Source organism: Triplophysa rosa, linkage group LG22, assembly GCF_024868665.1.
Source record: "Triplophysa rosa linkage group LG22, Trosa_1v2, whole genome shotgun sequence".
NCBI classification, from domain to species: Eukaryota; Metazoa; Chordata; class Actinopteri; order Cypriniformes; family Nemacheilidae; genus Triplophysa; species Triplophysa rosa.
This window is the reverse complement of record NC_079911.1, coordinates 18,844,164-18,871,770: the sequence shown is the minus strand read 5'-3', so window position 1 is coordinate 18,871,770 and position 27,607 is coordinate 18,844,164. Positions and strand designations below refer to the sequence as shown.

General features: G+C 38.1%; 1 protein-coding gene across 3 annotated transcripts in view; it reads right to left on the bottom strand.

The window, feature by feature from the left end:
- Nucleotides 1-467: 467 nt before the first annotated feature.
- epb41l4a (erythrocyte membrane protein band 4.1 like 4A) overlaps nt 468-27,607 on the bottom strand; it is a 32,059-nt gene continuing 4,919 nt past the window's right edge. Inside the window, exons 2-23 of one of the 3 annotated variants that reach the window (XM_057321400.1) lie at nt 19,331-19,435; nt 15,788-15,839; nt 14,691-14,769; nt 14,443-14,540; nt 14,018-14,138; nt 11,026-11,113; nt 10,800-10,888; nt 10,631-10,694; nt 10,303-10,394; nt 8,642-8,719; nt 8,342-8,463; nt 6,401-6,491; nt 5,993-6,073; nt 5,488-5,601; nt 4,683-4,733; nt 4,434-4,511; nt 3,970-4,089; nt 3,808-3,855; nt 3,668-3,736; nt 1,981-2,091; nt 1,807-1,885; nt 468-1,384 (exon numbers count right to left, since the gene is read on the bottom strand). In XM_057321400.1, coding sequence (XP_057177383.1) covers nt 1,277-1,384; nt 1,807-1,885; nt 1,981-2,091; nt 3,668-3,736; nt 3,808-3,855; nt 3,970-4,089; nt 4,434-4,511; nt 4,683-4,733; nt 5,488-5,601; nt 5,993-6,073; nt 6,401-6,491; nt 8,342-8,463; nt 8,642-8,719; nt 10,303-10,394; nt 10,631-10,694; nt 10,800-10,888; nt 11,026-11,113; nt 14,018-14,138; nt 14,443-14,540; nt 14,691-14,769; nt 15,788-15,839; nt 19,331-19,435 — 1,938 coding nt within the window. In that variant the 3' untranslated portion in view covers nt 468-1,276. Of the gene's footprint in view, nt 1,388-1,806; nt 1,886-1,980; nt 2,092-3,667; nt 3,737-3,807; nt 3,856-3,969; nt 4,090-4,433; nt 4,512-4,682; nt 4,734-5,487; nt 5,602-5,992; nt 6,074-6,400; nt 6,492-8,341; nt 8,464-8,641; nt 8,720-10,302; nt 10,395-10,630; nt 10,695-10,799; nt 10,889-11,025; nt 11,114-14,017; nt 14,139-14,442; nt 14,541-14,690; nt 14,770-15,787; nt 15,840-19,330; nt 19,436-27,607 lie in introns of all 3 variants that reach the window. The other 2 variants (XM_057321399.1, XM_057321401.1) reach the window with 2 other exon arrangements.

Sequence of the window (27,607 nt, the reverse complement as noted above, 5' to 3'; positions counted from 1 at the left end):
ACATGCCAGATAAGACAGACATGCAAAACATGCAGTGCAAGGCTCAAACTGAATATTGCATTTTGAAAAGCTGTGACCATTGCCTAAGTGTCTACGAGTTATACTACAATTCACTGTTGATTATATACTACAAAACACACTTAAAGCCAAAGCTATAATGTGATGTGATTCCCTTAAAAGCACTTTCAATAATGAATGAATTTTACTGTAAAGCTGCTTTGAATCTGTCTGTATTGTATTAAAGTGCTATATAAACAAGTCTCATTATGAAGATTTAGAATGAACTTGTTTTCACATAGGGCGTGTAAACAGAACAGTGGGCGTTGTAAAAGGGGTTATGGGGTGAGTGAGGGTGTGGTCAGGCATCAAGTGGTAACCAGCCAAGGGCGAGTCACGGTTCTGGATTTTAGCATCGACGTCTTAGATCACTTAGGGTCATGATAAATGATAAAAAGTGACATTTTATTCTGCAATTTAATGTATTTTTAAGCATATTGCAACAATTTTATTTGACACATACATCGAATACATTTGTGACAGACTACCACTAGAGGGCACTGCTGTGCATGGACACACATTCTACATATAACGTGTGTAAATCTTTCATGACCACATTTTATTATTAACAAGCGGACACTCAAGTATATAAATAAAACTGCACATGACTCTTGACTCCACCTGCTGGCTTCAGCGCGTCACAGATACATGCCAAGACATGCACACCAGAACAAAACAGAAAAATAAAAGCGTACTGTAATTCCTTTGGAATGTATTTATTGACAAGAACTTTCTCCAGAAGTTGACCTTCCAGTTTATCTACAGTGTTTTAGACAGAAATCACAGGCTACGTTATTGTGCAAAAACAAAACAGACATACAGCAGCAACGTTTCCTACAGCAGAGTCTAAAATCTACATAATGAATAATAACACTAGTACGAAACACTCTTTACCATCATTCTCACGTGCTGTTTGACCTCACAGACGTTTAATACTGCACGCACATGTGTTCAATAAGAGTCTGATGCGTTCATCAGACGCAGTGTTTGACATCTCATCCTTCATTCGATTGTCAGTTTTGAATATAATTCCTAGGTTTCTCGCACGGTTCCACAGAAACAACAGGAACTTCACGCCTCACTCACAGCAAGGAACCACATTTTTTATGGTAATACATGAATTTAGCATGAGCTAGGATGGAAGCGGTCCCTGAGCGTGATCTTCTCCGTCCACTGACAATCTATCTGCTCGTCCTCGACGCCGTGTCTGTTGCGGAACTCATGTTTCTGTTTTCACACGAGAAGTGTGTATGGTTTTCACCACCTTGGCGCTGGATCTCGTGTCCTGTTCAGAGCCCTCCGTGAGGTTGTCTTTCGAGCCCTTTTTCTTCTGAAACACCACAAACACATCAGATGGCGTTAGTCACAGGTATAAACACAAGTTTAGATCAGATATGTGAAACTAAAATGCACAAAACACAACGTTCTTCCTTGTCATCACCTTGTTTCTCTCTCTTATATTCACTTTTCTGCATGTCGTATGGATTTATCGTGGCACAAAATATCGCAGTACAAAACTTACATGTAATTATGTCATTTAAGACATCACATTATTCTTAAGTTTATTCAGTTGAATTGTTTCAGTGACGGACCTATTCCATTTTTAATAATTGACATACAGAAGGTTTAACGAAATCTCAATTTTGATCAATTATATAACAAGCTGTATACAAGAAAGCTATAGGAAATTCTCGATGTTTCGAAATGAAATCAGTTACATTGTAAAAATAGCCGGTGGTGGTGACTGACCTGTGCAGGGGTGGAACTGGAACCAGGCACATCGGCGGTTCGGGTGACAGGCAAAGGAGGCACCAGATCAGTCCGAGAGCTGCGGACGTGAACATAGGAAACAAAGAGCCGATCTGAGAACAGCTATGACTTTATGTGATATGATGCTTTCAGGAGCATCAGACACGGACTTACTTGACCTCTGAGAGCACGGATCTCTCTCCATCCGAACAGTGTGAGCGTCGATACTGCCGGAAGCTTCGAGGAGAGTGTGAATGACGGATCTTGATCGGGTCACCTTGTGTTCTGAAATGAGATGCATGCAGTTGTTTGCACTTACATTTAGTCATTTAGCAGACGCTTTTATCCAAAGCGACTTTCAGGGAGTTCAGGGAGCAATAAAGCGATATGTCACACAGGAGCAATAATACAACAGGTGCTAATACAAAGTTACTAGTTTCAACAAAAGCCAGACCAATACCTGTTGAGAGGAAGAGAGAGGGTTGTTTTTTTTTTCTTTTTTTCTCATTTGTCTGTCAAGTATTGACAGAAGAGATGGGTTTTAAGTAGTTTTTTGAATGTTGTGAGAGATGTGGTTGACCGGACCGAGTTAGGAAGAATGATCCACCAGGAAGGAGTTGTGAATGAGACTTATTGTTATTCGCCCCTTTACGTGATTCTCCTAGAATCTGTTACGGGTTACAAACTCAGCGTTCAGTGAACTAACATCCCAAAATATTCAACTTGTATACAGCTCATTAGGGATAATTAATTCAATCGTTTTTAAAGGAGGGATGCATTTATTTGATGATGACGGAAATACACCTTCATTAAGGGTCCGGCCAACATTTTAACATCTCTGTTCGGATGTATATAGAACGGTTACTCTAAAACGCACCAGCCAGTGAAATTCTTCTCCTGTAAAGCACGTTTGTGCTTAACCCCTTTTTTGAGGGTGGGGCTAAAAAGCGATTTCAACTTTTAAATTAATTAGTGCTTATGTCTAGAGTCCTAATCTTGGTCTTGTTTTAAAGAAGAGATTCTATACCCTATTGTAAAAGTGTCTGGAGTTGAAAAATGAAATAAAAAATAGTTATAGCAGTTTAATTGTACATTAATAATAATAAAATAATCAATAAACATTGTTTTATTTTACCTAAAAAACAACAAAAATAATTTGTTTAAAATTTCAAGCTGATATTACGAAAAATGTGGTTTCTGGGATATTTGAATCGTTACACCAACAACTGCCACTAGGTGTCATATAGGCTCCAACGGTTTACTGCATACAAATGACAAATTCATAAATTTCATCAATATATACTGTATAAGAAGGACATTCTTGAAGCTTTCCAATGATATAGAAGTTTTTTAGATTTATTTTTAAATTTACAATAAAATATGATTATGAATTTGTAATATGTATAATGGTACCAATTAGGCCCAGTGACATTTGAGAAAATTGCTTTTACCAAGTGATTCCTATTGCAAAACAGTTCCGAAATATAAAATCTACATTCTTAAAATGGAATTATATTGCATAACTTGACATTTAGCAGCATTTAATAGTTTTTATGCTCCCTCTTGTCATAAATGAATAAATGACTACTCCTATATAATCTCTTTTTGTAGAACACTGGTCAAACATGTTTTCTAGAGTCTTAGACCTTTCCAACGATATATAGTTTGTCATGATTAGATAAGATTTTAGTTGTGAAATATTGAAGTAAACCTAGGTGTTCCAATAGTGGAACGGTGACGGTTATATTTCACTATTTGAAAGTAACATTCAACACTTGGATACTAATAAATCTAGCGTAAAACATATTTTTAATACTAAATTTCCATATGGCGGACGTTGGGACAACATGGTTTGACTCACTCCACTTTCTTGTAAGGAATCTCCTTCAGCTGGTCCTCCGTGAGACCCGACGGATCAACCAACTCCTTCCTGCACGCAAACATGACATCATCACAAACCTCTCAGATGCGTCACATCTAAGACCAAGAGAAAACACTCACTGTATGTGTTTCCAGAGCTGTTCTTTAGCTTGCACATCGGGACTTCGTCTACGACAGACACCAAGAGGAAATTTCAACATAGGAACACTTCAAAAAGGAAGCATGTGAGGGAAACAAAAGTCATCGATGAAGGGCTCATCTAATTCAATCCAGAATGCTTACGATCTGGAGCGGTGACGCGAGCGCCGCTGGTTCGAGTCGTTGGTGGTTTTTTCTTTCTGTCTGCGGAGAACGACCTCCCACTGCGGCCCGGAGTCGACCATCTCGTTTTCCTGCCGGGACCTTCAATGGAATAAAAACACATTTTTGTAATTCTTGTCTATTGAAAATAAGTGACACGGAGCTCTTGCATGTTAGGCCGAGTGCTATGTATCACACGTTACATATACAGTATCATCATGTTATATATCGTAACCGTGAATTATAATTGCTCCTGCTTTAAAGCAGGTTTTGTACCACACACACGCATCACTAAAACACTCAAATTGTTTTCTAATAAAACATAGACACAATTACTAACACAGAAAAGCTCTAACAGATCTTCATTTGCTCTAGCAACAATTCTCTGTTTTAAAACCATCAATGACATTCTCATATAAGGACCAGCGGGACGTGAGATTTCTCACCGGTTTCTTTTTTTACGCTGCTCCCTGTTGGAATTCTCAGATTCGCTACCACTGCTAGTGTTGCCACGGGAACGGGACCTTAGGGACAAATTGGAGGGGTTAAAGGTCGACGACACAACGAAAGAAGGAAATAGTAATAAATGACGATATGCTAATGAATCCTCTGCTACATCAATTACAAAGTTTTTAAGAACAGAAGTAAATCAATCCTCACATTGAGTCAACGAGAAGACAGAAATGAAGCCAAACCTTCTCCTGTGCTGTTTGTTGACCTGCTGGTCTTCAGCGCTGTGACCTCTCCTGTTGAGACGCAAAACAATCAGAGGTGTTTAACGAAACGCAGTCATCTGACACATGCAGTCAGAATTTGAGCATTCATCAGTATGTATTTATCCGGAGAAGTTCTTTCATCAGGTTTCTCGCCCGAGGGGCGACGTCAAGGCTTACAGACGCCCAGAGGCACAAATTCACAACCAGAAAAACTCCTTTTGTTATCAAGGATTGTTCTGAAAGACATCGCTTTATTGCACGGCTCTCTGGAATACTCGATACTAATTCATATACGAAGATTAAAAAAACCATAGCAAATTTCTTGTCTGCCACATCATCCCTGGCGTGTTTTATTTAGTGTGCTTTATTTATTTGGTAAGCTCTAGCAGTCTTCGTATCATGCTGTCAGATTGACTAAAAGTGATTGTATACATCTTACATTATCCGTAACATAAAACGTGTGCTAACAAATGCTAAATAAGACTAAACGACACAGAAATCAACCTAATTCATCGTTCTGTACTTAACTTCTTAATGCTAAACATTTGAAAACAAAGACAGGCATTTAAAGAGCACTCATTGTGTCACACAAAGGACTTTTGCTGCAGTTATTTTCCACTAGATGGAGCAAATGTGTCTCAGGATTTACATTCAAAAATGAAGCTCATGTGGCCCTTTAAACTACATTAACACTGAAGGTCACTAATAAAAGAAGAGTGACTGCAGAAAAGAGAAACAGACGGTAAACATCTTCACACAAAGCCATGCACCCGTGAGCTCGCACCTGCGGCGGGCCGAGAGAGAGGTCTCGTTCTCGCTGCCTCCTGACGGCGTCCGCCTGTGAGCTTTTGGGAATTTGGGAGATTTGTTCCGCTCGCTGGCCGAGTTGTACAGTCCGCTGAGATAAAGCAAAGACGGGGGCTTAGTGTGATCGTCAAAAATATGCTGATAATGCCACCGTGTATCATGGTACTTTGGAACGATCTTGAAACAGAACAGATCTCGGTGTCACTAACTGAGCTCAGATTTGTCAAGTCTGCATTCAAAAGTCATTATTATTTAAGATCTCAATTTGAACTCATTCAAATTGACCCAAATCCACATTATTTGACCCTCTACAATCGACATTCATTTGACACCTCCATCCTCTTCATGCTTTTAACAATTGTCTCATTCGTTTCCGTTTATTTCTCCTGTAAGAGAAACATCGGAGACCAAGTTGATTTTATTTGTGTGAAAGCGTGTGACGTATTGTGAATCGTGTTGAAAACAGGATCTCGGTTGTGTACCTTTGCGGAGCATCTTCTTCCCATGGTGCACTGGGTTTGTTCTGCCGGTCTTCAGTCGTGCCATCTGTCTTCACTTTGGGGCTTTTGGTAAACACGAGACGCAAGACTGAATGTTGTTCTTTTAGTCTAAAAAAGCTCGTGGTTACATTTTTAGACTGTATTGTTTCTTATAGACAGTTAAGATTGAACAGAAAACAAATTGAGATTTAAACTCTCTTAAAAAGAGAACCATGTATTGTAGAATGTCTCAGACACCCGAATAAGATATCTTAAACATTTCTCATCTGTATGACGACAATGAACTCATTTGCGTCTACTTTTAAGCCTTCTTTTATTTGATGCTTGGATGAAACATATCCGAGAACTCCAAAGCGTGTCATGAAGGATAAAGCTCGGAGAGTTCGGTACCTCTTTGCCGGTGAGAGTTTCTGGACTGTTCTGGACTGGCCTTCACTCATGCTCTCCGTCTTTGTGATCGCCTGGCCTCCGTTCGTCCGCCCTAAAGCAGATATTTCCCAAACATGAGTTCTATTGTGACCCAAGACATCAATCTACAGTTTCTGTTAGCCAGAACAATTCCTTATCTCATGTCATCTGCACACGTGTATCCTCCACACACGCCCTCTCTTCACAGACGCCCTTCTTTGCTCTATTGTTTCAAGTGATTAGCGTCTGATGGCCATTTCCATGATTAAGCGTGTGGGCCTTTCTCAGAACAATGGAGGTCGGGTCGGGTTTGACTTTCATCACAAACCACGTCGACACACACACACACATTCCTGTTCTAGCTGAGCAACAACGGCTTTTTGTTGGCATGCCAGATAGCAAGTGAGTTTATCTCAATCGCATGCCTGTGGAGCAGTGAGGTGAACATGCTTTCACAAAGAACCGTAAGAACTCAAGCGGAACCGTACGGAGTGATCGTGCACCTGAGATACATGTCACATGATGATTCAAATCCCAGAGGTTTCAGTAAATCCAAGGCTAATGCCAGTTCATGTGCCGCCTGCATTATAAAATAAATGGAATGATAACATTACAGACACATGTCCTAAGTGTAACATATGTAAAGGTACCTTTTGTTCACTGTGTATGGGGGTGTGAGGAAATCCTGACATTTTGGAAAGAAGTGCACAATGTGATAAACAAAATAATTGATGTTATGTCCCTTTTGAAGCAAAGTTTTTTTTATTATTACATTTATATCCTAATAATTTGAAATCGAGAGAATATATTTTTACTTCTATGTGTATTTTACAAGCTAAACGCCTTATTGCACTTCATTGGAAAAAGCTAGAGGCACCGAGAATACAGAGGTGGTATAAAGAGATTGTACTAAATATGTCAATGGAGAAAATAATGTGTATTATTAAAGGAAAATATAAAGCTTTTGAAGATGCTTGGAACCCTTTTATATCTTTTAGAGAAAATGAGAATGAAGAGATATTCAATGGGATAATGGAAGTTATGTAAGAAATTTGTGTCCTGTGATAGGAGGCCTTTAAGATATGTGTTTTCTATATTTTATTTTATTTAAATGTATTATTGTTTTTATTAATTTTTTTGTCCGTTTTCCTTCTTTTGTTGGTTGTTTGATGATTTAAATCATGTGAATATTGTTTGTTATAATTTGTGAAGTTACGTGTGGTAAAAAAAAGCAATAAACATAAAAGCAATTTCAAGAACACTTAAAAATGCCTGAATGTCATTGTATTATGCAAAGAAAATATATTTTTCTATACATTAATTGTCAATATATTAAATCATTTATTGTATATACAGTATATATTTGTAAATGTATATATCATACAGAAATATTTCAGCAGTAACAACATAAACAAATGTTATGCAGCCCAAACTTAACTCCCAGTAGACCCCGGCAAAGAATCAATTACTGTTGAGTAGTTTTCATTTAATTTAATACTAAATTCATTGAATTAAAATATAAATTATATATTTAATAAATTGTTATATTATAACCAAACACAGACCGGAAGTTAACTTTGGGCCAGACGTGTGCGTCCGATGAAACCGTCTATTGAAACACAGAATATAGAAATGTACTGCAGTATATTGAATAAAATTGCCGCTCTTCATATTTTCGAAAATATAAGCACTTGGTTACAATATTTGGAAATATATTATTTAATGTATTGCATTGCATTTCCCAGTATATCTCCATATATTTTTGTTTTGTAAGGGAATTCTCCCGCTAAATCATACCGGACAGCTCAAATCATAAATCATTATTATTTATGGATTGCATGCACTGTATGCATTTTCTATTGTTGTGCAAATATGCCTTTTCATACAATTTTGAACGTGATGGTGTCGTGAAGTGCATGTCACCTGCATTAGACGTCTGCGCGCATCTCTTTGGGTAGGTCTTACTGCGGGTACGGACCACCTGAAGGTCCGGTCGAGGTAGTGTTATCGACGGCTCTCTTCCGATCTGCATTGCAGTTTTTCCACTGGGAAACAGACAACATTAGAATTCACTAATTCATGTTCCTCTTAACCTTTGCATTGAATTCTATTGCAGGAACCAAACAGATTGATGTGTATATGTTGTGCAGATGTTTTATTTCCAATTTATAACCCTGTTCTAATTTAAGCCTGTAAGATTTGATTGTGTGTGTGCGTACCGACCTGTAGCGATGTTTTGAGCCCAGAGAGCTGAACTTTGATAGTTTCCTCGACAATGAAGCAGACTCATTCTCCGGCATTCTGTGAAGAATATTTTATGAAAACACCTTTTCTCATCAACCTCTTACATTAAGAACTGTTTTACAACTGTTTTAAATGAATTGCTTTACACCTTTGTTTTGTATGCATTTTATATTTCTTCAATTTGCATGAACAGGAACACCATTTTATAGTCTCTTTCCAAACATCTGAGGGGCACATCTGTTGTTTCCACATATATTTGAATGATGTAAATTAAAGAACAAGTGTAAGTGAGAGTTTTACGACAACTCACCACTACAATGCTATGATTTTCCTTAGCACATTTCTATGTGGTTGCTATGGTGTTTTTCAGCGCATCGCTAGGGTTTTCTAAATGGTTTTTAGTCATGGCTTTGCGGGTTATTGCTCACTTACTAAACTTAAAGGGTGAGTTTGCACAAAAATACACTGAAAATCGTATCATTATCTACTCACTTTTATTCCATTCTAACCCCCAATGACATTGTTCTTCTGAACCAAAACTGATTTTTGTATACAATGGGAGTGTGACAGCGTCTTCTCAAGCAAATAAAGCTATGAATCAATTTTTTTATTAAAATTGTTGACATGTTCTTTTCTCTCTGTGTTTAGGACATTTACCTCTAAATAATGCATAACCTCCAGAACAACAGCAATATTCACAACGTAAAGCAGTGATTTGCGTTCCTCCTTTACGCTTTTGCACGGTTAGCAAATAATGGATTACATTTTGGAGTAGTTCTTATGCCTTCAGAACACTTGGAATGTACGGCACGAGTTGCACACCGAGTTATTTTATAATGCCTTTCTATCATTTTAAAGCTTAAGAAAGGTGGTCATAATCCACTCCCTTTGTACCAGAAATAAAATCACGTACAAAAATCTCTTGAATGGGCACAAAGGTGAGTAAATAATGACAAAACGTCTTTTGAAGATGGCGCAACGGTTATAATGATGGTTGAGAAAGCAAACAGCGCTAATAATCAATCATTTGGTGTCCTCACTTGACCCCGCCGGCGCTGGTGAAGTTTTCCTCTTTATCTTCCACACTGAGACCTGACTTTAGAAGTGTAACTTGTGTAAATCTCTCTGCTCTTTATCTCAGTTTCACACGCAGATTACTGCAGAAATCCTACATTCTGAGTGCGGTAAAGCGAGGTAAGACGGTGCGCTCTTTTAAAGCAAACACCAGGGATTGTGTCTCTGAACATCAGTGCCGCAGTAAAGCCCCACCGGCACTTCAGAGTTTCTCTCGGAGAACGGGATCGCGTGCCAACGGTTTCAGAATCCGAAACTCTAGAAGGATTAAGATGTTTTTGACCCTTTCTTTTAAGACGTTTTGTTCGGTACGAGGTTGTTCAAGCGTAATCCCTTATGTGAAAAGGCATTTTTTCTTTACCATAGTACAATGATGGGATCAGACGCTAAACTGTAAAACAGGAGTTAAAAAAATTCATCTAAATTAAGCATTTCTGTCAGTGTTTTTAAGTCACTATATGTCATTTTTAGGAGGACTTTTTGGATCTGCCATACATCAACACATGCAATACGTTTAGTGCATTATTTAAAGCAATTTTAGTGTCAAAAGCAAAGTTGTGGTTTACCTGAAGAAGGTATGATGCTCCACACAACACTTCCAGAGGTTCTTGCACGCCGTCTTACTGGGAACTTCGAAGAAGAACGATGTTTCATTACACTGAAACGAAAAGAAACGCCGCTCTGCGTGAATACAGATCTGTTCATATTCAGTTTTGTGTAGATGTTCTCTCACCAGCGGTGCACCTCATAACCCTGATGTGTTCAAATGACTCTATTCTCACTAGATCCCCTGTATATTTATACAAAGTAAAATCATGTGTAGTCTCGTGCTGCATTATGGAATTATGGGAAAATGCTGATTTTTTGTGTTTTGACATTAAAAAGACAACTTACATCTCTGCCCATAACCCGCAGTTCGAACTGTGTTTCTTTGAAATACACTTTTGTAATTCTTGGCCTGAAACATTAAAGAGTCTAATTTTAACATTGTGCGTAACATCTAAACAAAGATGTGTGAAATACAACAGAATAACATAAAAATTCTGTTTAAATATTAACCAACCAGAAATATTTCCCGACTTGCGTTTTGTTTTTGTAAACTACGACTCCGACCGGCGTCAGTCCTAGGAAATATTCATCCTGCTTTTCTCCCTGAAAACATACGAATTTTAAATCCGTGAATGATTGACAGAAAGGTTCAATTTAGTCCTACAAAACAAAACAAGAAACAAATTCTCATGGTTTCTACTTTGAAACATTTAGCAAGTAGTAATGAAACGTTTACTCACAAACACAGGGTGCAGATCGACCCCGTACATCTCCAGGGTTTTGGCAATTCCTAAATAATTGTTCTCAGCCTCAGCAGGCACCTGCCCCCTGCGCACAGAGGTCAACACATCACTGAACTCATTACAGAACATCAAACCATCACAACACAGTCAAATTATTCTCCAAAGATGGAATTAAGCAAGAAAACAAGGTCATTGTAATAATAGAAAAATATAAATATAAAGACAACAAATTAATCAGAGCTGATAGAAAAATAGAGAGAACTACATCACCTTACGTTTGTTCTTCAGATGTTATTCATTAACTCATTTGTAAATGTGTGTTTTTCATTCACTTAATGACAGGTGCATACCAGTGAGGTCTAACCTGAAACCAGTTCCACAGAAACACCGTGTGTGTCTTTAACCTATTACCACTAATGCAATGATGTTAAACCAGACACACAGTCTTACAGTGAAGAGAAGATAAAACGTTCAAATATATGGATGCAAATAGATGCACTGACCATAACATGATTTGATTTATTTGTTTCGATTATTTAATCCATAATGCATTTTAAAGCCCAATTCATATTTCGCGTCTTTTGCGCGTGCAAGTTCGTTATTTTAAATGTAGACTCGCGGCAGGCGCGGCAAATAGGGAGCGACGCGCATGCGATGCGGCACGCACATTTTTATAAGTTGGTGCCACATCGAGATGGAAATAGTTCAACTTTTCGGAGTGCCGCGCGCGCACCGCGGGGTCATTTGGAGAGAGAAAGCGGCGCGGCTCACGTTTTCCGCGCGGTTTTAGACGCGAAATGTGAATCGCCCCTAACCCTACTGCATTTCCATTCAAACATTTCTGAGTGAAACCTGAAATGATCAAGAAATAAAAAGTAGGACGTGACTTGAATTTAAATCAGACATCCCCCCATATCGAAAGGTAAGTTTGCAATACATTGCGGAGGAAGACTCCCATTCATCCGTTACTGTTACAGCTCAGCTTTGGTGAATTCAGTCAAAAAAAGGAACGTATCATTATGCCCCACCATCACGCATGCAGAAATGCATTAAATATTCCAGTCACAGATCAGAGCAGACTGAAGCAAGGCGGGCGAGCGGGCGGGCGGGCGAGCAGGGTGGGGCGAGGATGATTGTTGATAGTCTTTTATAAGTGTCGAGCCCGTCATTTGGAGGCACCCCAGAGACGTCAGTGCATTCAGCCCTTTCATTTGGGCCTGCGTGTGCGTGTGGCTGCATATCGCTGCCTAATTGTAGCAGCTGGAGCATTTCTGTTCTGAAGTACCTACCCGACTTTTAAAAGACGAATGCTTTGGGTTGTTATTCGATGAAGAACTTTCAAAAAAAGCCTCCTCTAGCTCTGTATGAAAATTCATTCAATCGTATACAAAATGACGTCATTAAAAACGAACCATTACGTGTTTCGCTCACTTGGAAACAAATCTGCCCGTTCTCATCTATGATCCACTCGGACACTTCAGCTCCTCACACACTCTTAAAAAGGACGACTGGTAATTGCTCAAAACTCAGGCCTTTCTGTAGAAGTCAAGTGGGGATTTGTGCGCTTATAAATATGACATTCAACACACACACACACAAACAAGATACCGTTAATGACTGGTTAAGCATTATCTCATTCATTCTCCTTCCTCAAAGCCCGTCTGATCGTGTCACCTGACAGGTGCAGCTCATCCGAACACTCTTCACGTTTGACAGGTGAGCATGTTTGACAAAGGGTCAGAACGAGAACTGTGAGATGATCAAACACACCCGGAGAGAAGCTCTCATTACAAAGACACTGAGCCCAGCCAGAGGGAGAAATCCTCACTGTCTATCACACGCTATTCCCATGGAAAGAGAAAGAATCTAGCCAAATGGAATCCTGTCTATTCTTCATGGGTATTTTCACATTTTCTATGTTATATATATCTTAAATGCACTGCAAGTTGCTTCGGTTACGAGTGTCTGCACATGACCAAATTTACATGAACGTAATAAATCCAGACTATGGGTTAAAAAAGTAATTTGGGCAAAAAAAATAAAAATTCTGTCAATTTATACACCCTCGCGTCATTCAAAACCTGAATGTGACTCTTTCTTCAGTGGAACACAAAAGAAGATATTTTTAGAAATGTCTCAGTGGTTTTGGAAGTCAACGGGGTCTAATGTTGTTTGGTTATCAACATTTTTCAAAATATCTTCTTTGGTGTTCTAAATAAGAAATGAAGTCATACAGGTTTGGAATGCCGTGAGGGTGAATGGACCTTTTTCACGTTTCCGGGTTTCTCAGCAGCGGAAGTCGTCATAGTTGGGTAAACTTCTATAGCGGGGAATGGGAGACTACCACAAATATATTGTTTGCATTCTCATTTGCTCAAATTGTAGTAGTCTGATAACGGCAGTCAAAAGAGAGAATAATGTCAATTATCACAAATAATGAAATAGAAACACCCTCGAATTAGCATTACCTATTTTTTTTGCAAATTGATGCAACGGTAATACAATACAAATTATAGTGTTATAAACGTACATACATAAAAAAAATTAAAATATAAAAAACTTTGGAGGATATACGATGCCGTCTTGTTAAAAAGGTCCATAAATGATTAAAGATTTTTTGGTAACACTTTACAATAAGGTGCTATTGGTTAACAGTTAATTAATGCGTTAGCTTAAATAAACTAACAATTAACAATATACAGAATTTTGTTTATTTCATCATTTACTAAAATCAAACATTGTGTCTGTTAACATTAGTTAATATACCATGAACTAACATGAATAAATGTATTGACATGAACTAACATTAACAGGGATTAATAAATACTGAAAAACTCAACTGCTCATTGTTAGCTAATGTTGGCTAATGCATTTACTACTGTTAACAAATAGCACTTTATTGAAAAGTGGTACCGATTTTTTTAGTTTTGGGTGAACTATCCCTTTAAATGTGTAACATTAAAGTCCAGCAAGGGGTCTATAGTCTTACATTAAAGTTTTATGACTCTGTTCGATGGCGTCCTCGTGTTCTTCTTTCTGGTCCGGGACAAAACGATATTCCGACACGTAACCTGGTGTGTGTTTGTATGGATCGTAATCTCCAAGCTCAGCTATGGGGACAAAGATACAGTAAAGACAATAAATCTTATAGACATCAATGACGTCACCTTTATACATCGATTAAAATGTATAATTGTGAAAATTGTGATTTTATATACAAAAATGAAAGGTTAAAGCTTAAGTGTTCGTCTGTTTGTTCAACTATTAAACAGGAATTAGACATTTACATTTTTAAAAAGGTAAGAACACTTGCTTCTTAACATCCACTTCAAGAAAATGTTTTAGATTACTAAAGCAAGATCATAATGGTGTAAGTTGCAAATTAAATTTCATGAAAAAACCTTTGCTACGTACATTGAATTGCAAGAGCTCCCAGTTGGGTGCTGATATCGAAGGGGCATGGAAGTCTTCCCTGAAGAACATCTTGTTTAATCTGCAGAAAGAACTGATACCTAACAGAACAAACCGACAGTATTAAGAGATATGCATTCAAACAACTTCAACAACATATCTCTAACAATGTGCATATTATTTAACATTCTAACATTATGCATATTATATTAAAATCTCAAATTATAATGCTGATTTATTGTAATACACACCTCGTAATTTCCTCTTTGAGTTTACAGGGGTCTTCAGCATAAAATTTCACACCAAAATAAAGAGTATACGGAGGTCCGGCTGAAATAAAATCCAACAATCTATTAATGCACAATGATTTACATTCAAGAGTCTAGAATAGAGGTGGTCAGTCCTTGCTATTAGAGATTTACTCTAAAACAGTGGTTCTCAAACGTCTTCGTTCTAAGGCCCCCTTTGTGTACAGTGCGTCGTTTTGCGGCCCGCCCAAATAAAGATATAAAATATATATATATAAATAAATACAAAATCTTATAATTTTAGTTCAACAAAAAACATATTCAGTTATACAATACTGGAACATCAATTCTTTTGGTTGGTGGTCTTATTTTTCTGATGTTTGATTGCATAAATTCTCTGATAAGTTTCTATATTTCATAAAATGCCACATAATTTGTGGTCCCCCTACAACCCAACCAATTCGTGGCCTCCCCTGCAACCCAACCAATTTGTGGCCCCCCCTGCAACCCAACCATCTTGGGAGCCCCCAGTTTGAGAACCATTGCTCTAAAAACACTTTTTTTTTACTGTGGCACAATATGACACATTTCAAGCATCAAGTATTTAGTCTGACAGTGAAAACACAGCGTAACGTAAGCGTGCCCAATTTACCTTCTCGTGAAATTGAGTTTTAGTTACACCTGTTGGCAACCACACCCGAACCGGCTACTCAATAATTATTCACTAGCAGGTCACAGCCGGCAGGTGTGTAAAACAAGGATTACAATATTTCATATTCTACACTCAAAAGACATTCCCGCCGAGACTGTTGTCGCTAAACTGTGTTCATTCTTGACCTAAATTCACAGAACATCAGTATTTTTGCAAGCACTATTTTGTGTAGTTAAGCTGAATAATGTTCAAATAATCATTTCAAAAAAGCAATATTACGAGAATAATCACAGCATCGCCTCTCGCTGGGCTGATCCATGTTTAATAGACACTGGGGGTTAGTCATTAGGTCAATACTTTGTAATTTTTCCCGTTGTGCAGACAGAATTAAAAATGCGGCACGCCGTCTAATCCAATATCATAAATATAAAACCCAATTCATACGTACTTGTTATCAGATCTTTGTGTTCAGAGAGACTTTTAGAGGGATCCAGCCAATACTGTAAACAGCCAATACAAACAAGAGAATCAGTTATGTATGAAACAAATCACATATGGCATCATAACACACTTTACAAAACCCAACTATTGCATTAGATTTTGATTAGTACTGATGTAGTTCTTCACTCATAATGATATTTTATAGTATTTTCTGACCCAGAGCTTTGACTTGCTGAGATGTTCAGTCATGCAGTGATGCCTATGAAAAGTGTCCTGTGAAACACGCATCAATAAAACATGAAGTCTGAACACGTCAGAGCATGCAGTCGAGAACCAAACATCTGCTGCTGAACATGTGGAGTATACATGCTAAACTGTGTGTTCTGGAGACCTGAACCCAAGCTGATGTGCATCAAAACTCTCATGAAAGCAACCCTCGGACTTTTAATCCAACTGCGTGATAACTATAAACCATTTTCCTTTGCTTCTGTGTGACAGAGGTCAGTAGTGAAATCAATTCCATTCAACTACTCCTTTAACAATTCTTGTGTACAGAAATGTTTCAGAAACATGCATCCCTTATGAAAAAATGGATGGCTGAGTTAGCTGTTCCATATAATAATGTTGCTAGTTGGTAATAGTCTCTAACCGGGCTATCTGTAGTGGGTCTAACACCAAATGGTAGGGTGTATGAGTAACCCATTTATTGTCACCACAACTCCGTACAACTCTTTGCATCTGTATGCGTGTGGTTTTCTATAAAAATGATACCATATTGTTACTATAGTATCCATAGTTTAACTATAGTATTGTAGTAAAGCACAGTAACTACACATTTATCATAGTTTTATTATTGTAACTACAGTTTAACACTGATATTTTTAGTTGTATGGTGATATACTCTTTCCTGTATCTCAGTGGTTAGAGCATGCCGCTAGCAACGCCAAGGTCATGGGTTCCATCCCACTCTAATACAAATGTATACTGCAATGTAAGTCGCTTTGGATAAAAGCGTCTGCCAATCGCATAAATGTAAAATGTAATGTAGGTAAATATAAATTAAATCAGAAAAAACATGTTTACTCAAGACGGTCCTCATAAAAAAAATCGAAATTTGCAAACCAGTCAAGAAGCAGGCTGAATCACAACACAGAATGAAATCTAAATGTTTTACAACTTTGGAATCGGAACTGAGAATCAATAAGAATCGGAATCGCAATTGATAAAATTCAAATGATACCCAAGCCTAGTCAGTGGCGTCTCTGTCATCCTCAGAGGACCATTAACATTAACACAACCTGAAAGCAAACTGGATTTGATGTTTTCTAAAGAAAATATTCAAGAAGAAAAAAAATATTCTGCTCCACATCTTTTATTCTCCACTATGTAAGAATAGTAAGTCTGGTTGCAAAGATTTGACCTTTAGCATGAATGGCGGAGCAGATACTTTGTATTTTGCTTTAGGCTCTTATCTGTTTGCAGGTGACACTGTAGTGAGGTCAAGAGAAGATGGTGTTTGGCATTGCCTCGCAGACAAAAGTCATGCCATTTTATGAAATACTTCAAATAAATGAGTTCAGTTTGGGAAAATTTATTGCACACTGAACATATGCCAAAAATATTTAAATACAAGCATGCACATAAAATCAAAATGTGTTTGCAATCAACAGAAAATACAATGTGTGTGTGTGTGTGTGTGTGTGTGGCCTCCAATGTGGGAACCAAATGTCCCCATATGGGCAATAAAATCTGAGATCCACCTATTTGTCGTGGGGAACAAAACCCACCATCCAACTCAACTCAAATGTGTGTGTGTGTGCAGATGGGAACAGGATTAGCGCTGCACGTTATTAAATTAAAGTAGGTTAATTGAATCGGTGAGTCTCATCTAATAATCACATCAGAGCAGATGGCGTGATGGAAACGAAGAATCCTCAGATCCTGAAAACAGCATTCATGTAAGGTTGACCGTAACTACACCGTCTGTGATTAAAACAAACCTCTGACCGTAACGTCTGTTCCTTTAGCTTAGCATTGTATTAGCATCGTAAAGGCTGTGAGTTCCATTACCCAGGAACACGCACATTTTTTTTTTGGATAAAAGCGTCTGCAAATGGCAAAATGTAACTCATATCTCAGAATATCAGAGAATATACAGAAGAACCTAGCAACCGCTCAGAACACCACGGCAACTGTTGTCTTATAAATATTGACAGGCGTTTTATTCATTTTATGCTTTATAGTTTATTCGCTGTGCCAAAGACGTGTTACGCAGGAATTTATCCAATTCTGTACCTTACAATTAAGTGAAAAGTCCATGAGTCAAGAACACACGTCAACCACACCTGCACAGAAATGATGATGCTAACATGTAAATGACATTTTTATCTCCTCTAAACCATAATCATCCTCCATACGCTTGATAGATTTGTGTAAAGTTAAGTAACGGCCCGCCTCTCGGCCGGTAATAAATCTAGACTCGTGGGACAGGCCCCAGAAGGCATTGTGGGAAACACCTCGCTCATTGGTCGAGCTTATGAGGTAATGACGGTTGTGTGTTTTTTCACAAGTTTGCACTTTGCCTCACCCAAAATCTGGCCTCAAGGTAAAGCTAATCGCCCTTTACTTCATACTTCACCCTTCTGTTCACACGTCAAAGGTCAAGCTGCTTTCGGGATCTCATGACCACACGATGGCACGGCAAACAGGATACGCTTTAGCAAACTTTCTAAAAGGAACAGTTCACTCTTGTGTCGCTTCAAACCTGCACGAGTTTGTTTTAACACAAAAGAAAAAAAAAATTCTAATCACCAAGTTGGATCAAAATAGTCTATGCAAGTTTAGAGGACGTACGATAGGTTTGTGCGAGGGATGTTTGTATGCATTTCAAATACGTCTAAATGTCTAGGGGCTTGATGTCAATTCCCACAGTCTCAAACGTCTTTAAATGTGCATGTGCATGAGATTTGTTTGAATAACATTTTAACGTTGATTTAGAACAATATATGACAACGCAGAAGACATTAGGGAGTAATGTAATGACATTTTAAATTGTTTGGAAGGTTAAAAGAGTCATGAATTTGGAATGACAGGAGGGGGGAAAATGTCAACAATTTTCATTTTTGTTCATCTAAAATAATACCATTTAACTTTATATCGTGTACCTGATAATGTTTCTTATTTGTAAACACTTTCTTTTGTTATGTCTCGCATATTTCCAACGAAGCTGGTTTGCACGCTGCAAAGCTATAAAAACGCAAATACATTCCATTGAATTAAAATCTGTTTCTACAAATAAAACGAGAGAGAATCTTTCAGGTTTCTCTCTTAAAAAAGGATGTGTTAATATTAACACATAGTTTGTGTTGTGCTATTTAACACATTTTGTGTTGATTTTGTGTGAAATAAATAAAAGGGACAACACGAGTTGTGTTACTAGTAACACAAAATGTGTTGTCCCAAGAAATAATGTGTTCACATTGATGCGCTTTCCTTAACTGAACACAAAACGCTTTTAACACAGCTGTTTTTAGAGTGTTGAAGAACTCACCGTCTGATGACTGCGGTCACAATAGCGAAGCCCAAAATACTCTGTTTCGACAAGATTCACGTGAGCGAACACATAATCCAGCAGAACTGAACCTTTGGTCGATTCCTGCGGAGAGATGAAAAATGCCATTAAAATCAACACAACGATCAACCAGTACACTGTAAAAAATGATTTGTTGTTTTTTGTTGTTTCAGCTTAAAAAAATAAGTTACCTGGCTGCCTTAAAATTTTTAATTTAGTTCAACTTAAAAATATTAGTCAACACAATGAGTTTGCAACAAATTCATTAAGTGAACTAATATTTTTAAGTTGAATTAACTTAAACTTTTAAGGCAGCCAGGTAACTTATTTTTTTAAGTTGAAACAACAAAAAACAACAAATCATTTTTTAGTGTAGCGGCCTTTGCTATGTTTCACACGTTTCAATTGAAGGGCCTCCGCTTACACTCGAAAAAGAGAATTTCTCCCCCTCCATCCCGCCGCGCATGCACCGGGGTTAAATGTTAAGGGAACTTTGTTATCAAGTAATTCTAATACAATCGAATTGTAAGTTATTTATGATTTATAAGGCCGCCGTGCCTCAATTCATTTTGGTTGCTGATGTGAGACGAGTGATTTTGACTGGTCAGTCTTAAATTCAACATCTTGTGCATATTTGCTGCTATTCTGCGTAACAGTGACATCTTATCAGATAAATGGTATCTAAAATACGTTCAAAGGCTCAAGCAAACACCAAGAAAGATAAGCATGACCACAGCAAACACACGCACACATTTTCTTTACAGTATTACTGTACATCTTCAATGGGGAGGAGGTCTGTAAACTTGATTCCCCTTTTTGTAACAATACATATTGCTGAAAGGCAGTTTTACAAATAGCCTAATAACACCTCCAGTGCAGATCATACGAGACTATTTTTGGAAGGCAATGTCTATTATGATGCTTTTCCTATTGAAAGAAGATGTTTAGGAAACCTGAATGCGAAGTGTAAAACACATCAACGCATCGCATACAGTACATCCACAGCATTGCTTCAATCGACAGCAATACCTTCATGCAAAAAACAGATTTACTGCTATAATAAATCTTGTGTATATGTGACTGTAAGTTGTGCAACAGCAGCTCCTCACACGCATGACACACGAAAGCTCATGTCATGTGACACTGCGGTGAGAGAGAAACTCGACCGAGTTTCTCCCCTCTGGGAATGTGTGTATATGTTTGGGAGTCTTGTAAAGACACACAAACACACAAAAGCCTTGGCGTGTATTCAGACGTATGTCATGATTTCTCCTATTACACACTTCAGGCTGAAACAACAATCCAAACGTCACATTAGTGTTTATGACAACCTGAAACACTATATGTACACAGTAAACCTACAGGAATGAAAATCACACGTGATATCTCTGCACAAGCAATGATATTAAATAGAAAGAAAATAGAACATTCAAGCGTTTCTATAATGATTTAAAATGATAGTTCACCCAAAAATGAAAATTCTGTCATCATTTACTCACCCTCTCGTCATTTCAAACCTGTATGACTTTCTCTCTTACGCAGAACACAAAAGAAGATATTTTGAAGAATGTCGGTAACTGAACAGTGCCGGACCCCATTCACTTGCATTGGTTTTGTCTCCATACAATAGAAGTGAGTGGGGCCCGGCACTGTTCAGTTACCGACGTTCTTCAAAATATCTTCTTTTGTGTTCTGCGGAAGAAAGAAAGTCATACAGGTTTGAAATGATGACAGAATTTTCATTTTTGGGTGAACTATCACTTTAAATTGTGCTCAGATTGCCAAGCGTCATTTGTGTATTTTTCTCTCTAAACAGCCATTTGAAAAACATTAAAAAACATTAATACTGAATGAGAACTCTTTTTCTCAGGAGAAATATCTGAGACACAGATGAGACTTAAAGGGATACTTCACCCAAAAATGAAAATTCTGTCATCATTTACTCACCTTTGAGTTGATCCAAATCTGTATAAATGTATTTGTTCTGATGAACACAGAGAAAGATATTTGGAAGAATGCTTATAACCAAACAGATCTTGCCCCCCATTGACTCCCGTAGTAGGAAAAATTACTTTATCATTATTTTTGTTCTGTAGAACACAAAAGAAGACATTTTGAAGAATGTAGGACAGCAAACAGTTCTGGGGCACTTTTGACTACCAGTGTATTTTTTCCTACTATGGGAGTCAATGGGGTCCGAGGACCGTTCGGTTACTGACATTCTTCCAAATATCTTTCCCTGTGTTCATCAGAACAAAGAAATGTATACAGATTTGGAACAACTCGAAGGTGAGTAAATGATGACAGAATTTTCATTTTTTAGTGAAGTATCCCTTTAAGCACAAGTTTCCACTTGGTCTCCATTTAATCTCATTGATCTAATAATTGAGACGTTCATTGAGACAATACTTAATACACCTTTTTTTTTTTACAATTTTATCGAATGGTCTTACTCTATATACTGAACGAGAAAAATCACTGCTCACGAATTCTGTTTACAGCGCTCGTGTTCCAACACCGTTGGTGCCCAGTGGCGAAATATCTATCAAAGGTCCACAAAGCAGTGAGAACACAGCTACAGCCTTTACCAGGAAAAAAACCCATTGTATGTGACCCCTGATGTCACCGTCGTAATTCAAATCCCAAAAGCCTGACGGGAGGAGAGGTGAATATGACAAACCACAAAAACGCTGCCGTCTCTCCAAAGGTTCCTGGCAGAACCTGACACTAACACCCTCCTGTTTACCATCATGAGAGATCCTCCCAAAAAACATGTTCTCCACATTCCTGCCATATCTGCCTTACTGATAACACTTTCTTCTGTTCGGGGTGGGAATGTTAAAATAACAGGGAAGTGTGAAATGAATAGAGAGGAAATGGATTTCCACATGTTGAGAATTTCTGCTTGGCTTTGATGATTTCCCACATGGATAAAAATGCTTGGATAGCTTCTGTTGTTTTGCTGGAAGTGAAATTAAGGGATAGTTCACCTAAAAATAAAAATTCTGTCATCCTCATGTCGTTCAAAACCTGTAAAAGAAGATATTTTGTTCATACAATGAAAGTCAGTGAGGGTTCAATGTTGTTTGGTTACCAACGTTCTTCAAAATATCTTCTTTTGTCTTCTGCAGAAGAAAGAAAGTCATACAGGTTTAGAATGACGTGAGGGTAAATAAATAATGAAATCATTTTAATTTTTGGGTGAACTATTAATTTATATAAAGTCACCCATTATATCTAATGTCCATATCTTTTCATTTCCACTGGATGGGGAGTTAAATGCGATAATATATGAGCAAACTGAGTATATCTGCACATACCGTGGTCTTTGCCAATATTTACCTATCAGGAGGAGGAAAAGGACAATATAAGTCTAAGAAACAAAGATTGATTTCTGGAGGTCACGTGACCTCCCCCAGTAATCAGACTGTCAATAAGATAAATGATCAAATGTCTGAGAGTGTGAGAGTTAAATCCTCAGGATTTGTTCTCGGGATGTAGAAGTGAAACACAGACGTGTGTCAGATAACACAAGCTGATCTAGTTAAAGACTGATTGTGCTGATGTCCAACAGGACACGAAGAAGATTAACACAATCCAACTCATGCCTGTTTAACAAATGCACAAGCTAAAAGACGTTAAGATGTTCAGACAAAGTCTTTACTTAAGAATTGTTCTTTTTCGTAGTACACTTTCATTTCATTATCAACAAAAATATCAAGCAATTCCATGCGTTGCAATGCAGTTAAGCTCCCATCTAGCATGAGTTAATAAGGAATCAATAAACTGAAGTCAATTAAAAAGGGTTATTTCACACGTCATGCATTAAACTGACTGAAACACAAAAGTCAAGAAGGAAATTACCTTCTGCATAAAGAGAATGTGAGACGATGCTATGTCGGACATCGTGTTGTGTGCGAGAATATGTTGCATGTCAGATGGACGGTGTTGTGCGAGTAGTAATTGTTCTTTTAATACATTCTTTGAAACAATTATCTTCTTGTGATATGGCCTGCCGTTCCCATGGTAACGGGGTCATGAAACAGATGAGACCTGACCATCTGCTCTATATGGGTGTGGCAGTGGTCACCCAGGTCCTGAGTGTTTGTGTGTGTGTGTGTCAGCAGATGTTTCTTCACTACCCAGAGTCCCAAAAGAACCGGTCAAGAACATGTCATGGTTCACTCCGAAATCAAAAGAAAGAAATGACCAGTTATATTCTGCTTAAAGAAAAGTACGCCTTTTTTATTGTGACATGTTTCACGATTATAAAATCATAATGTAATGAGAGAAAATCATGTTATTATTACTGAAAGACAAAAAAAAAAAAACACTGCATCACTGCAATAAGTATAGTTAATGACAATAAGATTGGGGATGCAATGAATGTTCGGCTGAATAAGTGAAATGGCCTAATATACTGTATTTTACTGGGAGAGGGCTCAATTTATTTTTTATTTAGCCTACTTGTTTTGCTCAATTTTATTTTAAGTTATATTGTATTATATTGAAAAGCAAGACAAAATATAAAAAGCACATTTTGACCATTTAGTTTATGCAATAGTGAAAAAATTGGCTAAATAAATAGAAGAAATGCGAAAAGCCATGTTATGTGTTCGTTATTCAGCCTTCGGCCCAGTGTTTCGTTTTTATTTGGCTTCGGCCAAGAATTTTAATTTCAGTGCATCCCAAAATGAGATGAATGAACATGCACCTTATTTTCTTTTTTTTTCAATACACTGCTCAAAAAAATTAAGGGAACACCTAAATCACACTATATAAGATCTCAATGAACGAAATATGCACATATATACTTTGCATAATGTTGTGAGAACAAAATAATGTGACAATGGTCAATGAAAGCCAAAATCATAAACAATTCAGTGCAGGAATTACAGTAAAATCACAGTAAAAAATGGTAATACTGGCTCATTCACGTGCACGTATGAACTTCCAGCAATGTCTGGGAATACTCCTGATGAGATGGCACAGCTCCTGGACAGTCTATGGTGCAACTTGATGGCTTTGGATACATGAGATCCCAAAGGTTCTCAACTAGATTTAGGTCTGGGGAACGTGAGGGCCAGTCAATGGCATCAATGCCTTCATCTTCCTGAAATTGCCTACAGACTCTGGTCACATGAGGCCGGGCATTGGGCTTTGCACTGCACCAGCATAAAATCTGACAATAAATCTGAGGATTTCATCCTGATACTATAGCACGTGAAGGTCTGTGAGACCCTCTGAGGATGGTCCTCCTCAGACCACCCTTGCTGTTTCCTCTCCAGTGTCCCCGTTGTCACTTTTTTTTGCACCAAAACAAGTAAAAATGGTTCACAATCACTTATTTTTGGGGTGAACCTGGACATTTTTGGCAGGTTTGTCAGCCACAATGGACTCTAATGCAAAAAACTTCCATGAATCTCTCCGGGATGTAAATGAGATTTTTATTATTACAAACAAAAAAATCTGTTTCTCTTCTGGTTACTGCTGGAAACGGTCCTGATGTCTGAAACCCCCCGTGCGGTGGTGGCACAGACCCTCCCAGTTTCCATAGTTACTCAAAAATAAAGACAAAGATGCGAGGAGTGGAGAGGTACTGGTTAACAGCGCCTGTACTCCCACAGACAGCAAGCGCTGCACGGAATTTGTCTGACAAGCACGGTCTTGAGTCAGAAAAACTGTATTGTTAACCAGCAATTTTTACAAGTCGTAAACACCCTGAAAGGAAAACACACACCAGCGCCGGGTTAAACAGTACTTACAGACATACCGTAGTACTGCAATGTACTTCAAAGAAAACCAAGGCAACAAGCCAAAAAAAACCCTGAAAGGCCATGGTACTTTTTATAAAAGAACGCAAGTGTGTGAGAGAAAAATAAAATAATTACTGACCACTGTGTGCAAAGAGTAATAGAACTACCATAGTACAAAGAACTAAAGCATTCAAACACAGTGCTGGAAAAAATCTAGCCGCAGAGATTACAAGTGCATGTTCTGAAATAAAAATGGCCGGAGGGAAGGCACGGTGCATAACAGCTACTTTTATCAAAGGCTAAAGAATTCACATAAACACATACATGCAAAAATAAACACACACACTCAACACTTTGTGAAAAAAAATCCACCCAAAGGAAAGAAACAGCACAAATGAGAACATTTAATCTCAATTGTATCTCTGAGACAAATAAGAAGATTATATGATAGCTGTGCTGAAGTCTGCTGCTTTTTATGTTTTAAAGGTCCAACGTGTAGTTTTTTGGAGCATCTACTGACAGAAATGCAATATAATATACATAACTGTGTATTCAGAGGTGTATGAAGACCTTACATAATGAAGCGTTATGTTTTTATTACCTTAGAATGAGCTATTTCTATCTACATACACCGCGGGTCCCCTTGCATGGAATTCGCCATGTTGTTTCTATGGTAGCCCTAAACGGACAAACTGCTCTACAGAGAGCATTTCGTAAATACGTCATCTCCTTCGGCAAAGAAGCGAAAATGCGACGACATCTTAATTCCATGTCAGCCGCCATAGTGCTTCAAAAGGGAGGGGTGGAGTGAGCCGTTGGTTGCAATTTGCAACCTCACCACTAGATGCCGCTAAATTTCAAGTGTATTTCATACACTGTACCTTTGAAAAAACAGACTCCGACATTTACAGTCAGGCATTTAGCAGACGCTTTTATCCAAAGTGAGATCAACAATATAGGCTAACGATTCAATTAAGGATGTTTGATATCTGACAAAGCAGACGGGATCTCAACGTCTCAGAGGGCTTAAATTAAAGACAGTCTCCAATCAAAAGTCAAAGATCTAAATATGAACTCACACTTTCTCAAATCCTCCTGAGACGGAATGATTCGAGCTACGCCATCGACATTCATTTTATTTGAAAGAGCAACCTCAGTCCCAACAGCATTAAAAACACAGCTAAAGAATAAGACCTTAATGTCTGTGTGCATGAAAGCAGAAGCAGAATTTCTTGGTTTTGCTGTTGGTTAAGTGTAGATATGAAAACATAATAGAGGACAGTTTGATGCTTTTATGATCTATCTTACGATCTGAGAAATTAAATATTCTGTGTTCCTCTAGGGAACCGAAATCTCTTTGAATATTTCTGCTTTGAACCGCAGACAGGTTTAAAATGAGACTTCAGCTTCACTAATAATTCATATGGCAGTTTGTTAAAACTGCATTGAAGATTTCACTTTTTAAATTTCAGCTTGACAGAAGATGAGACTTTCTAAAGTTAAACACCTGAATTCAATACCTTAGGACACTTTTAGGATCTTCATTGATGAGAGAAGCTTGCAAGACTACAAAAGTGGTCCAGACTAAGCGGCAACCTTCCGAAGTGACTTAAACTGCAATTCGTCGACTGGCCACTAGAGACTGGCTCCAAAAGAGAGCAGATTCTCATTGAGCCCCATGTTAAAATGGGCAACTTTACATCAGAAAAACACATGTTTACAGCCTGGTACAAAAAATTATGTTGGTCTATATCAGGGGTGTCCAAAGTCAGTCCTGGAGGGCCGGTGTCCTGCAAAGTTTAGCTTCAACCCTAATCAAACACACCTGAACAGCTAATCAAGGTCTCACAAAGCAGACTAGAAACTTCCAAACAGGTGTGTTGAGCCAAGTTGGAGCTAAACTCTGCAGGACAGTGGCCCTCCAGGACCGACATTGGACACCCCTGGTCTATATAGATAATTGTACCCTTCATGACAACTGTGAGGAGGGTGATTTTTTTATAACTCATCCGTTTAACTTATATTAAGCCTTAAAATTATGCAAATTAGGTGTGTGGCCACTTGAGTGACAAGTAGTTTCAGCAACCAGGCGCCTCAGCTCCAACCACGTCCCGCCTCTTTGCCCATTTTCGATTATGCGGGAGTGACGCGCTGCTAAGATGGCGACGGCCGGCTCCGCCCACTTTAAGCTTCAAAACAGCTCCTCAGAAACCTACGGGTGACGTCGCGGACACTACGTCCATATTTTATACAGTCTATGGGGTCCAGACACAGCATTCAGCATCACGCAACTCCCTGTTCAGTGTAAAATATCTGCCAGCCAAACAGATGGAGAACTCTCGAAGTACTCTTTAAATTTAGACTATAAATATACCCTAAATCAAGAATGACAAACAGACCTGATTTTCTACTTTTCTTTAACATCTTTAATTCAAAGTCAACGTTCAGATCGATGATTGATGTCAATTTGATGAGCGATCAGCTCAGTCACATGAATAAT